This window comes from Cygnus atratus, chromosome 18 (assembly GCF_013377495.2).
Source record: "Cygnus atratus isolate AKBS03 ecotype Queensland, Australia chromosome 18, CAtr_DNAZoo_HiC_assembly, whole genome shotgun sequence".
Lineage (NCBI taxonomy): Eukaryota > Metazoa > Chordata > Aves > Anseriformes > Anatidae > Cygnus > Cygnus atratus.
The window spans coordinates 8,228,912-8,241,844 of NC_066379.1; the positions used below are offsets into that span (position 1 = coordinate 8,228,912).

Sequence of the window (12,933 nt, forward strand, 5' to 3'; positions counted from 1 at the left end):
TAGGAACCAATTCATGCCAAAGAGCAGGTCCAACTGCAGGGTGAGTATTTAGTAAAGAAAGCTTTTATGATTGTAAATAATAATTAGACTCTAGTCCTGCTGTCTGGTTTGCTCACATGCAGGCTGAGAGACCAGAACAACAAAGGCACAGGATTTGTATCATAGTACAAAGAATCTAAAGCTTATTTCCAGGAAAAGATAGTTTGAAAGAGTAGCCAGGTTTACTGTTAAAACTGTGACATCTTTGATAGAGATGTTCTGCCTTGGAAATCCTTACATGACCTTGGCAGGGAAAAAGGAAATGTGAAGAAATTGTGCATTTTTGTCACTTTTTCACTTACAGACATCCCTGAGGATGGAACTCAGTTCCTTCAGTATGGAACTCAGTTCCTTCAGTATGGAACTGTAAACAGCAGCACTCAGGATCCCAGATTATTTTAACTGTAAAATATAGCATGTAAGGTCTTGGTTTGCAGTACCCTGAACACTGTTTGGCCTTTGGAAGTTTAAAGTAAAAATCCATGTATTTCTCATAATGCCTATAACAGAACCTAAACAGCTTTTCTTTCATTTATTTGCTATAACTTCATGCCTTAGGAGTCCTGGTTACAGAGCAGGTTCTCCCCTGACAAATGTTCCTCAAAACTCTAATAACAAGAAGTGGTCTCTGTAGCAAAGAACTTTCAGCCACCTGTCTTGTCCTGGTTGTGCTTGTGTCAAACTTAAGTCACTTGACCAGTTCAAAAATTCAGTAACCTGATGTATTCCCTTTCGGTTACTTCAGTTTTGTTCAGGCAAAATGTGCAGGTTACCCTAACAGTATAGTAACATTTAGAAAGTCTGTTTTCTGCATTACCAGAACTCACTCTGTCAAGAGTCCATTTCCATCATTAAATGAAACTCCTTCTTACACAAATTAGGGAATAGTTCTGAAGTGGTCTATTTTTCTATCCTTAATTCTCCCTTGCCATAGATATCCATGGGACTAATTCCTTAAAGAGAGAATTGTCATTGAAAAGGCCTAGAAATATGCTTTCGAGTGTTCTAAAACTGTGTGTGAAAGGGATTTTTGCCACAGAAATCTTGCAATGTGTTTCAGTGATACAGTTCTAATCAATGACATTAGTGTAGCAAAACCTTGTTAAACAGCTGTTGTTTTCTTCTAGGAACTACTAGGTGAAAATGACACAGCAAATGCATAATTTAAGTCTCCTCCAGACTAAAAAGAACAGCATGCCATCTTCTCCAAATGCTGCAAAGCGGTTGTATCGGAACCTGTCAGAGAAGCTGAAGGGGAGTCATACATCCTTTGACGAAGCATATTTCCGAGCTCGATCAGACCGGCTCAGTCTCCGTAAGACCTCAATGGTAATTACTTGATATTTATCAAATTGCCGGTTTCCTTCCTATTAATCTGTACACTTCTGATCATCTTACTTCGCCTATTCCCTGACTAGTGCTGTACGTTCTTCTCAAATTTAAAATTATGATCCTGTGTCTGACCTTCCTGAAGGCTGAAGAAAAGCTGCCTTACATTGGTGTTGCTTTATTTTAGGAGTAAGGCCTTAGCATTAAGGTTGGTCACAGACTGTGATGGTGTTTGCTAGATAAGATAGTGAGAAAGATTACACAGGAAGCAGTAAAGCGTGGGTCCTCTACACTAGTGACTGAACAGAGCCAGGCATCCTAGTGCTGGTACAGGAAAACATGTAAGCACCTGCTGGTCTTAACATTCAAGAGCACTCCTATTTATGCCAGTGCTGGTAAAATTACACAAAACATATCACATAGATTTTGAAGAATGGGGTGTTCCTGAAATAATAACAGTACAAGATCAGTGCACATCAGAATTTTTTATATTTGCTGGAGCAAGATGAACCTGCTGTTGATATTGCCGTAACAAAATAAAGTCTCCTTTTCCATAAGTAGGAAGAACAGACACATCTCTCCACTAATTCCACTCCACTCTTCAGTCTCTCCACTAATGAAGAACAATGACCTTTGCATAGTAGCTAACAGCTGTGCTCTTGTGGCAGTGTGTTTCCAGGTGCCTTTAGTTTGGAGATCATTTGAATCTGGACCTCTATTTAAATGTGAACTGTGGGAAAAGATCTCTTAGGTCATCTTTTCTTGCTACTATCCTTCCTGCCTTTTTCTTTTGAATTGCAAGTTTGTCTGTAACTGAGTGAAATTTAAAAATAAACTAGCGCTGGGGACCATGCCAGAGCAGACTGACATGTAGACTGAATGAATGCCAGTCTGTTAGCATATCTTCTGACCAGTGTTTCTCTAAATACACACTTCTAATTATGTATTTCTTCAAATATGGGGTCTTCTGTCATACTTAACTGATGAGAAATGACAAATGAGGATAGCCCAAAGACTGAGGAGCAGCACTTTGATGAGGCTTGAATCCTCTGCTATCAACAGAGCTATTTACTTACAGTCCCACTTCTCTTCCCTTTTCAGTACAGACCTATCAGGCTGTGGAAGCGCCTATTCAATCAGTCATAATGAGGAGAATCAATTATGCATTGCTTTTTTGATGGTAGTTTAATGGAATAGAGACTTCAGTTAACTTTTTTCTCTCAACCACTACACTGCTGTAGGAGTGACACAGCTTTTGTCGCTGATGACCTACTGTGGGCACAGGCACCACTAGGTATTACCAGTCTGGGGTCTGAGCTGGCGTCTGCAACAGTCAATGAATAGTCTCCCGTTGAACTCAAAAGGCTTTGAAAGCCATTCTGTCTATTCTGCCTAGTTGTTTTTTTGTTGGTGGTGGTGTGTTGTTTTTTTTTTATAGTTTTCCCTGGAAATAAATGGCAATGAAACAGTCAGTGAAGGGGTGGAAATATTCCAGGTCAAGTTGCTAGCTGTTGTATTTTCTAATCATTGAGTTTCTGTGGTATAGAGGCAAGTCAGTGACTAAAATCATGTCTCCAGACAAGTGAACAACATTTGTTAGAACTTGTTTTCTTTCAGCTTTGGCTAGTGAGGAGTTTTCTTTCCATTCTCTCTTGCTGTGCAACACTTTCCATTCAGTAAATTGTTGTCTTGCTGCAGACATAGCAATGTCCCAAAATAGCTTTATTCTTGAACTCATGTTTATCAAAACAAGACTTTGCAGAAACTACTTTAACGTTTTTTCCAACTCCAGTAGCGCATAGTGGACTTTTTCAGGCTAACCTAGAGCAAATATCTTGAAAGGGGTACTTCATTTTAATTAAGCTACATAAGATTGCATTTCTAAACACTCCAGCACTGAATCACTTACTGGAACATAGTTATTACTTACTGCAAAGCAATACTGTAGTTCTTTTCAGTATATACATTTGTGCACTAGTGTAACACCTAAATAAATTAATCACATAGCACAGCTGTCTAGCTAATGATTAGGGCTACAAGACTGAGTTAAGGAAAAAGAAATGCGAAAATTATCCCTAAACTATACCTGATCGTTTTAAATGTGATTCAGTTTCTCTTTGAGTTCAATGGTTTCGTCTTTCCAGAGCAGAATAAAATTACCTAGTAGATGTAAATGAAGGTAGAAATTAGAAGGTATTTTTAGTATCTGTGACTATATCAACTGGACTGAAATCGAGCACATGGGACTAAATACGCTACATCTTACCCCCCATTTGAATTTCTTACCCCTGGACTGTAAATGTCTGAAAAATGTTGCAATTCTAGAGTCTTTTATATAGAATATGATCAGCTTTTTGCAGAAAACAATATAATCTTCAAACATGTTTTTCTTATCTATGTGAAAGCAAATAGTTGTGGAAAAGTGAGTGAGTACTGTAGAAGGTTTTCTAGGCTTGGAGAGCTGGGCTTGGTGCAGGCTTCCAAATGGGGCAATTTACTAGCATGGCTGAAAACGTGGTAGATATTTTGCTGTCTCATGAGGATGTTTTTTGACTGAAATAAGTCTGTTATGGTTAGATGTGCGCTACTATGTGGACAAGGGATACATGAATGCCTAGTTAGAAACATCATATCACAATTCCATGTTTTTACACTCTGAAGTTACTAGACATGCCAACATATTTTAGACTATTGGTTGCGTCTGAATTGTTCATTTGGAAAACCTGATATTTGCAATTTGGTCTCAGAATTGTTTGCATTGGATGAAGTAGGTTGTAAACTTCATGCTCTGTTTCTTTTTTAAACGAATGCAGCCTTTTCAATCAGATTTCTAATGAAATGAAGAAATAGAAATTTTCTTGTATCTTTGCATTTTTGGTGAAACATTCTTGCCAACAGATTTGCTGGCAAGAATATTTATAAGGAACTAACTTAAGCACGTGCTTAGATTTGGTTCAGCAAATGACTTAAGGAGAAAACTTCAGAAATACTTTAGTTATTTGGTTTGGCAAGCAAAAATCTGAAGATGCATTCTTAAAGACATCTAGGCAGGTCTAAATCTTGACAAATAATCCAAAAATAACAAGTCAAATTGAAGTTTGGAAAATAATTTTAAAGGAATCATTCAGATAGGTAAACTCTTCTGTTAAAGTATATGTAAATATTTGGAAAAGGACCAAATGCTTTTGTCAGCCATATCACTGAGTTAATTTCAGCTGCAATGCTGATTTTAGCTATGCTTTTATCATTATTATCTAACAGGTTTTTGTTTGATTTTGTATAATGCAAGAAATTTCTGATATAGTACAGGATTTATTGAGTTTCACACAGAATTGGAATTAAAGCCACATAATGGTATTCAGCACTTACAGTAGCGTTCTACAAATGCTTCCTCATTTAAACTTTATGCACAATCATAAGGACAATTAAAAGAGGATGACTATTCTGATTTCAGAAAGGGGAGAAATTGTGCATGAACCCACTGCCACAGAAGTGAATATTTGATCTGAGACATACCTAATTTCCTGTCCTGAACTCCCACCACAAGGCTGTCATTGATTAATATCATCAGTGCTACCTTTTTCTTCTACTCCCCAGCTGTTTGCCAGTGTTTCCTCAAATGAACTTAACTGATAGAAATGGGGACTAATGCAGTCATTCAGTTTACTTCAACCAATTCCCTTTGTAGTAAGCTATCTGTGAATTCACTCTTAAGTAAATTTTTCTATCTGTGATCAGCTGCAAGAGTAATATGATTTTGTTTGCTTTCTAATTGCATCAACATGGATATGCTTCTGAAGCATAATTCCCCCTTTATTTCATAATACAACTCTATAGGAGAAGTTCCAAAATCAGTAAGAAAAGAATTTGAAATGGGCGTAAACTAAGATGAAATTAATGCTTTTTAGAAGGTAGATAAGATAAATATTTTTGGAGAATTGGTGAATATATTTTGCTTTTCTAATCATTCATATGAAAAAAGTCTTTCACTTCACAGTTCTGTATCCGTAATAATGAAATTTCAAAGAGCAAAAGACCAGAACTTTTTTCCTTCTTCAAAAGTGAGTTACCTTTTCTATTTAATTGTTTAAAAGGTAGATTTCCAAGTCTGCACTAGTCTCCTTAGGTTCAATTTATTGTCGCACGGTTCATTTCATACTCAAATATTCCTCTAACATAGGTGTCTCATTTCTCTATATTGAAAATTTGGGGTACGTCTTATGCATATTTACTTGTTCTGCTGATCCCTAATATTCAGTATATTAAAACTTCTAAGGTAACATCATTTTGCAATTTCTTACTGTGATATGAATACTTCATATGCAAAGCAGTAGACCAAAAGTTTACTGTCAGGCCTCAGAGAGTGTTTAAAGACATTTTTAACTTCAAGCTGAACTGAAAAGAACTGAACAAGTTCCAAATTGTAGCTGTGGACTCAAGTTTTCAGAACCACTTTCAAACCATTAGTCTGTTTGTTTTAGGAGGAATTGAAAGATGTTCCAGGAGATCAGTGCTCTATCAGAAAGTATTGTTTCACTGAAGGCAGAACTTAGGCAGAGGAATGCCAAATAAAATTACATCAATTTAAAAAAGGAAAATGAGGTGTTTTAATATGGCTGAAATGTTAATGTCTAATCACATTAGAAGATGGTTTCAATTCAGAGATTAGTTCGTATCATTGAAAAAAATATATATTATTGTATAAGAATTGTCACTGTGGTTCTTCTATTGTGGGTTTCAGGATACAGGAAACTAGCTTACATAATGTATCTGGATCACTTTGTCCCTTATGTATACAGTTCTTTGGTGTGCCTGCTGGCACGATATGCCTACATAGATCTCAGTTCCTTTATGTGACCACATGCTGAGCCCTCCTTGCTTAGCTGGGCCTCTTGCTTCTACTAATTCTTTCTTAAGAGGAAAAAAAGAAACACCACACTATTGGGTAATTATGGCAATGGGGCATTGGGAAGGAATTTAAAGAATCTTGGCAAATAACATGTCATTACTGTAGGCTCCAGAATGATGTTCTCATAACAGAAACCTGCAGGCTGTGCTACCCTCCTGCACCTGCTTCTCCCCAGCTCATTTAAGAAATGATAGGTTTCTTTGTATTTATGGTTCTTTCATATACTTGTCATCAGTAAGGAAAAAGGTTCAGTGGATCTCTCTGCTTGAGAGCTGCTGCCATGTATGTTCTTGATTTTGCTTGCTTCTGTGCTTATATTCTCTGCTGTTCATACACACTTTTTCTGAATGTGCTCACTGGACAGTTATTTTATTCAGTCTCATTTCTACTTTATTTAAAGATGATGTATTTCAAAGCTTCTTCCATTTACAAGTTAAATGCAAAAACATAAGCACCTAGAAATGACTGAAGTGTTGGAGTGAACAGTACCTGTTAATAGCTTACACTGCACCTGTGCAAGTTTTTCTCCAGAATGACTTATTTGATTTGAATTTCGGTTACTTGGGTTTGTATACCCCAGATTTTAACTTTAAATTTAGAGATTGAAAAAATAAGTAGCCCAACACCTTGTCCAAATCATAGTCTTTCTTCCAGTTTCACATCAAAAACATATAATATTTCTTATATGGTTCAATTACAGGACAGGTTTCTAAATAAGAGCGAGTTTGTTTTGGATTTGTTTGAATCTCGTCTTGATCTTACTACAGCCATGAACCAAGTTTAAGTACACAACTCTAGAGGCAGAGCAAGTTCAGTTTTGTTGCAAACAATTTCCATATTTCTAGCTGAACATAGGATGGGGCTGAAGGTTCAATATTTTATAGTAATCTTTCAAAACTCAAATTTTCCCAATTTATTTTTTAAAATACTGACACTTGAAAAGTTCTACTGATTTTTTTTTAAATGGTACACAGAATTTCCAGTGCAATGAAGCTATGTTTGAGGCCGTAGAACAGCAAGATCTGGATGCTGTTCAGATTCTTCTTTATCAATACACACTGGAGGAACTGGACCTGAACACACCAAACAGCGAAGGACTAACTCCATTGGATATTGCCATTTTGACAAACAATGTCCCTATTGCTCGGACTCTTCTACACGTTGGGGCAAAGGAAAGCCCACACTGTAAGTAAAGTACACATACTGAATTGGTTTAGATAATTGCCTGTAAGAGATTATGTTTGCTATTGTTTTAGGAAATTAATTACATTACACACAAAATCTGACTGGTTTTATCATGAAGATAATCATACCAGCAATAGCACCACAGTGCTCGAGGACATTTGCAGAAATATCTCTTTGTTGAATGTGTGCTCAGCAGATAGTTTTTGATACACCAACTGATCGGTCAGGTTGAATTTATAACCTAATGAATGGTGGGGCAGCTGAGTTAATATCAATGCTGAGAAGAAATCTTTAAAAATATGGAAACAGGTACTGAGCGAGTGGCTGATACAAGATCATGACATGAAAATGGAGATTGTCATCCAAAATGAAAGGATTATGGGTTATCTAGGCTATGATTTATTTTGATTATTTTGGTCTTGGTTATGCTGCCTTCAGGAGAATGATTGTGTTGAAATCTATCATTTCCATTACCTCAGATTCCTGCTCATAACTCCTCATCCCTGGTCTTCAAATGGACTAAAATTGTAGTCAAATGAGACTTCAAAGTTCTACAGAACCAGAGGATATCTAAGCACAAAATAGGCCTTCACGCATTACTAGAATACCATTGTTGCTTATAACTACATATTGTAGTTATAGAACTATCCTTTGTATTCCTTCATGGGCATTTTTATGCACAATTTGTGGGCTGGAGGGTGGCTTACCAACCCAATTAATCAACCGTAAACCATGACACAAACTCTGACGCCTTACTTATGTCTAAAAATACACCAATGTATGCGAATTTGTTTCAAACTGTCAATGCCTATATTTAGGACATTCCCAGCAAGGCTATAATGAGACTGTGTTTGAGGGGTTCGGCCACTGCAGACTCTGCCATTAATTTGAAGTTAGTTAAATTAACAACATTTAGTGCTGGCATGTCAATCTCAGTGCTCCAGGAAATTGCACCTTGAGGCTACTAACATTGCCAGTTTTTTCACTGCAGTGTGTGTGTGTGCGTGTGTGTGTGTGCTGAGTTTTTTTGCCAGACCCTCAGTGTTGGTACACCTTTATTGCTTTTCTATGTCCACAGCACTTATATTATCATTTATTCTGGCCTCCTTTAACCTTCCCTGGAGATTTTTGCATAGTGTAGCTGCTCAGTGAAAAGAGTTTTTTAGCTTTATATTTATTTGTTTATTTTTCTGTCATGGTTCATGACTGAGGCTTTAAAAAAAAGTGTGACAGCATTTAGAGTACATGATTGACTGCTGAAGCAACATTCATTAACCATGACAAATCTAGAGGAAAACACAGTCTTGAGTGTTCTAAACAGCAGTAAAAAAGACTAAACTAATTTTTCATTGACCTCATCTGTAAATAAATGCAGTCTGATGGCGAGCAGGGGCAATCATAAATTAGTATTCATTTCCTGTAATTAATGCAAACATGCCTATGAACACAGAGAATATGAATACATAACCACCTCATTTCCATTTCAAAATATACCCACCAAATTTCCACTTCACTTATCTTGATTTTTAGCTTTTCAGATTGAAATAATGGTAGAAGTATTCTCAATAAAAAGCAAATGATTTTGTATTTGTTGGTGGTGGTGGGTATTTTTCTTTTTTTTTTTTTTTTTACTTTAATGATTTATGATTGCTACTTAAGAGCAAAATGCAAAAAGTTGTTTTGCTCTCAAAACAAAGGTCCAGAGCAACTTTGTATGTGACTTAGTTCTTGTGGAACTGACAGTGGTCACTTTGTTTTCTCTAGTCTTTCTGCTTTGCTTTCTCTATTTAACCAAACTTGTTAGAATTAAACCCATTCTGTTTGTATATCGGGCCTTCAGGAACATGATTCAGCACCCAGCGGGAGCACTTTCATTTCTCTGGTGAGTGAGTGGTGAGCAATTGAGAAAGACTTCTCCAGGCTGAGTAGGATGGGGGGGATTTCAAGGTAAAATTCTGACTCACACCAGTTTTGGGACAGGACACAAGTACCTCTTAATCTGATTAAGTGATTGCATAGCACAAATGCAAAGACCTGGGAGACTGCAAGGTAAAGAAATTCCCCATTGCAAGTGTACACTGAAAGCTTCCTACAGGGAAATCCCTGGCATCAGTGACCAGTGACCCAGCCGAAATCTCATTGTAGCCCCAAAGCTGTAGAAAGGATCTGAAGGAGAGAGAGTTTCCAGCTGTATCACCTGGACTGCTGCCTGCAATAGGCAGAACAGCAGATAAAGCAACAGAAAGTAAAACTATGATCTTCATTTCCACATGGAACTCAGACTGTATAAATCTTAACAAGAACCCAGAATCTCTTAAAGTAAGTAGGATCAGAAAATACAACATTTAGAATATTAATTTAGCAGGGAGGAGGCAAAACTTTTGCTGTTGTCAAAGTCTACTGTTATCAATCTTTTCAGTTATCCTTATTCATCATATGTGGCTAGTCTTATTCAAGTGTCTGGCTAGTCTTATTCATGTGAACCTAAATATAAATTAGATTAAAATTTCCAGTGGCTGATTTGACACATTTCCAAGACCTGACAATTGTGGATCAGAGAGGAACAGATCCTCAGTGAGAACTTGAACCAATGCCAATTCACAATCACCTGAAGATCTAGCACATAAAATCTCCTTTCTCAGTCCTGTTGTGCTATCAGATGTGTTGCATGCTTATTGTAGGCATGAAGCCAGGAAACCCTGTCACCTTTGGCCTCCCAGTAAACAGCAGTTTTGAGGATACCAGCAGATTCCAGTAAGCCTGGCCATATGTCTCTGATGTCCATATGAAGAATGATCAAACTTCAAGAAGGATGGCTACAAGCCAGCTTCTGAAAGCAAAGTCTAAGAAACAAACATTCTTCAAAAACAACCTTTCGGATGTCAGAGGTGTTGAGTAATTCTTCTCTCTCCTCCTGTGGTTTTAAAGATCCCATGGCACTTTTCACGTTAATATGTAGCATTATACTTAGATCTGATAAAACTCAATTGTGATATTGTAATGAGAGACAGTGGGCAAAGTTAAAGCAAGAGAGGTTCAGACTGGATAAAGCAAACAGCTTTTTCACCATAAGGACAGTAAAGCAGTGGAACAGGTTGCCCAGAGGGGTTGTAAAGACTCCGTCCTAGGAAGGTTTCACGACCAGAATGGGTAATGCCCTCAGTAACTTGGCCTGACCTTGTAGCTGGCCCTGTTTTGAACAAGAAGTTTGGTCTAGAGCTCATAAAGTGTTTTGATGTCAAAAGCCAGTCCGAGTATTAGTCCCTTATATGGCACAGTTTGATGTTTTCAGAAATGGTTACTGCTTGGCTTATGCAAGTAAATGATCAGTGCAGCCTGTGCAACACTGCTGCTGTTCCTATAAAAACCTCAGGGAAACTAACAGCCTGCATGTCCCTAGACAGCAACACCCTATTATTGCTAAGAGTAGTGACTTGTGCCAGAGAAGAGTCTTGGACAAATAAGTCTTTTAAATTAAGATTATTTCAGAGTTCTTCTGAAAATTACCAGACACCAGAGAAAAGTTATTTTCTGTGATTTCAGAATTCCTTTTGTACATTATATCCTGTATATTGGACATCAAATCAGTTGTTGCATTTCTTCTCAGATTAAATAGCTTTACAAATCCTATTTTCTAATCTGTAAATAGATTTAAACAATTTCAGACAAAGAGCAATTCTGAAAATAGTGCTTGATTCATCACATTTCTCTATATAATCAAGGGGCTGGGTTAGGGCAGTTTTGTAGACTTGGGCTCAAATCAAAACTTTTTTATTTTGTAATCAATGTGATTGTCATTTTTACCTTTATATAGTACACAATAGTTCATACAGGCAATCTGGACTGCTAAATTTTGAATTAAAATTATTCTGAGCACTGGAGAATAACAATCTCCACGCGTCAAACTGCTCGCTATCTGTCAAGTCTGTCAGAGGACTAATTAGATATTACATGGGCAAAACTGAGGCACAAGAAAAACCTGGAAAGAGAACCCTTGTTTCGCAACCACAACCCTTAAGCATAAAATTCTCATTCTTCACTTTGCCAATTAGATCTCTCTTGTAGACATTTATATATTGTATGTGTTTATCAATAACCAGTACCAACCTCCAATCAAGCTGATGATAAAATATCTATTGGAAAGCAGAGTGTTCAAAGATTTGACCTTACGTGGGTTACGCTGGAATTCATAAGGCCACAATTTTGTCATGTGAGTCCCTCAAGCAATTTTTTATTTTTCCCTTTTCTTGGTAGTTGTTGACATGGAAAGCAGGTCAATGCATCTGAGTACATTGGTTCAGGAAGCCCAGCAGCGAGTTACTGAATTGTCTGCACAAGTGATGAATGAAGGCCTTGGTACAGAAAACACAGAAAAACAGAAGCAACTAAGAGCATGGGAATGGAGATACAGGCTATACAGGCGCATGAAGGCAGGCTACGAGCATGCTAGTAAGTAGAAGAAAATAGTTGCAAAGTTCAAGACGAGAACTCTACAACTGAGAACGCTGCCTTTGTTGAGAAAGGGTGCTCTAACTGATCCTCACAGCACTGCTGTGAAGTAGATGAATGTTAGGATGGGAAAACTAAGGCATACACAATTAAATAGTCTTCCACAGAATGAGAAAGAAATTGTTGTTAGGACCAGAGAGGACCAAATATCTGAGAGCAGCAAGCACACAGCTCCTGAAGGGAGTGGGCTGTGTAAAACTGATGAGATGAGATCTACAACTCTTGGTTCAGAATCTAATGATTCTGTCCTGCTTATTTCACTTCACGTTTACTTCTGGATTTCATTTCATGTAATCAAAGTTTAAAATGGGACAATTAGAAAAAATATATGAATGTGGATAAAAAGGGAGGGGAACATTAGTCTTTTTTTGCTGTTGTTTTATTCTGATTTTTTTAAACATTTTTGTTTTAAAATAATGGAGTTGTTCTAAACATTTTTTTAAAAGGACTATTTTTCATATAAAATCATGAAAACATAATTTTATTGTTGGCATCTACATACAAATTTCATCAGTGTAGTCACAGATTTGGCCACTTTAAACAGTTCTGCAAGTGAGTCTACCCAAAGTAAATGTGAATTTGGGCCCGTGGGAAGGAGTAAACAGGGCTGAACTGTTTCACATTTAGATCTTTTAGCTCTATCCTATTAAATGAAATATAATCATTGCTATAAACATTTTTGCAGCCATCTCTATATATGTGTACTTACAAACAATTTTCTCAAATTTATGGTATTCTAATATTACTTCTTCAAGAGAGATGCAGTGCTCCTTGTATTAGACATTATATAGCAAATACAGCAGTATTGTAAGTTCATATAATGACTTTTTTAAAATCGGTTCCAGCAGTAAGTAATGACATTGTTTGATTTCTGAATTGAGTCTGATTGATATTCTGTGAATTAAACTTTTTTATTTTTCTCCAAAATGTTAGGCCTCAACTGACAAATGTATTTTGGAACT

General features: G+C 36.9%; 1 protein-coding gene across 1 annotated transcript in view; it reads left to right on the forward strand.

The window, feature by feature from the left end:
• Nucleotides 1-1,167: 1,167 nt before the first annotated feature.
• Nucleotides 1,168-12,933, forward strand: part of ANKFN1 (ankyrin repeat and fibronectin type III domain containing 1) — a 54,304-nt gene continuing 42,538 nt past the window's right edge. Inside the window, exons 1-3 of the mRNA XM_035558821.1 lie at nucleotides 1,168-1,368; nucleotides 7,252-7,462; nucleotides 11,717-11,911. Coding sequence (XP_035414714.1) covers nucleotides 1,183-1,368; nucleotides 7,252-7,462; nucleotides 11,717-11,911 — 592 coding nt within the window. The 5' untranslated portion in view covers nucleotides 1,168-1,182. The remainder of the gene's footprint in view (nucleotides 1,369-7,251; nucleotides 7,463-11,716; nucleotides 11,912-12,933) is intronic.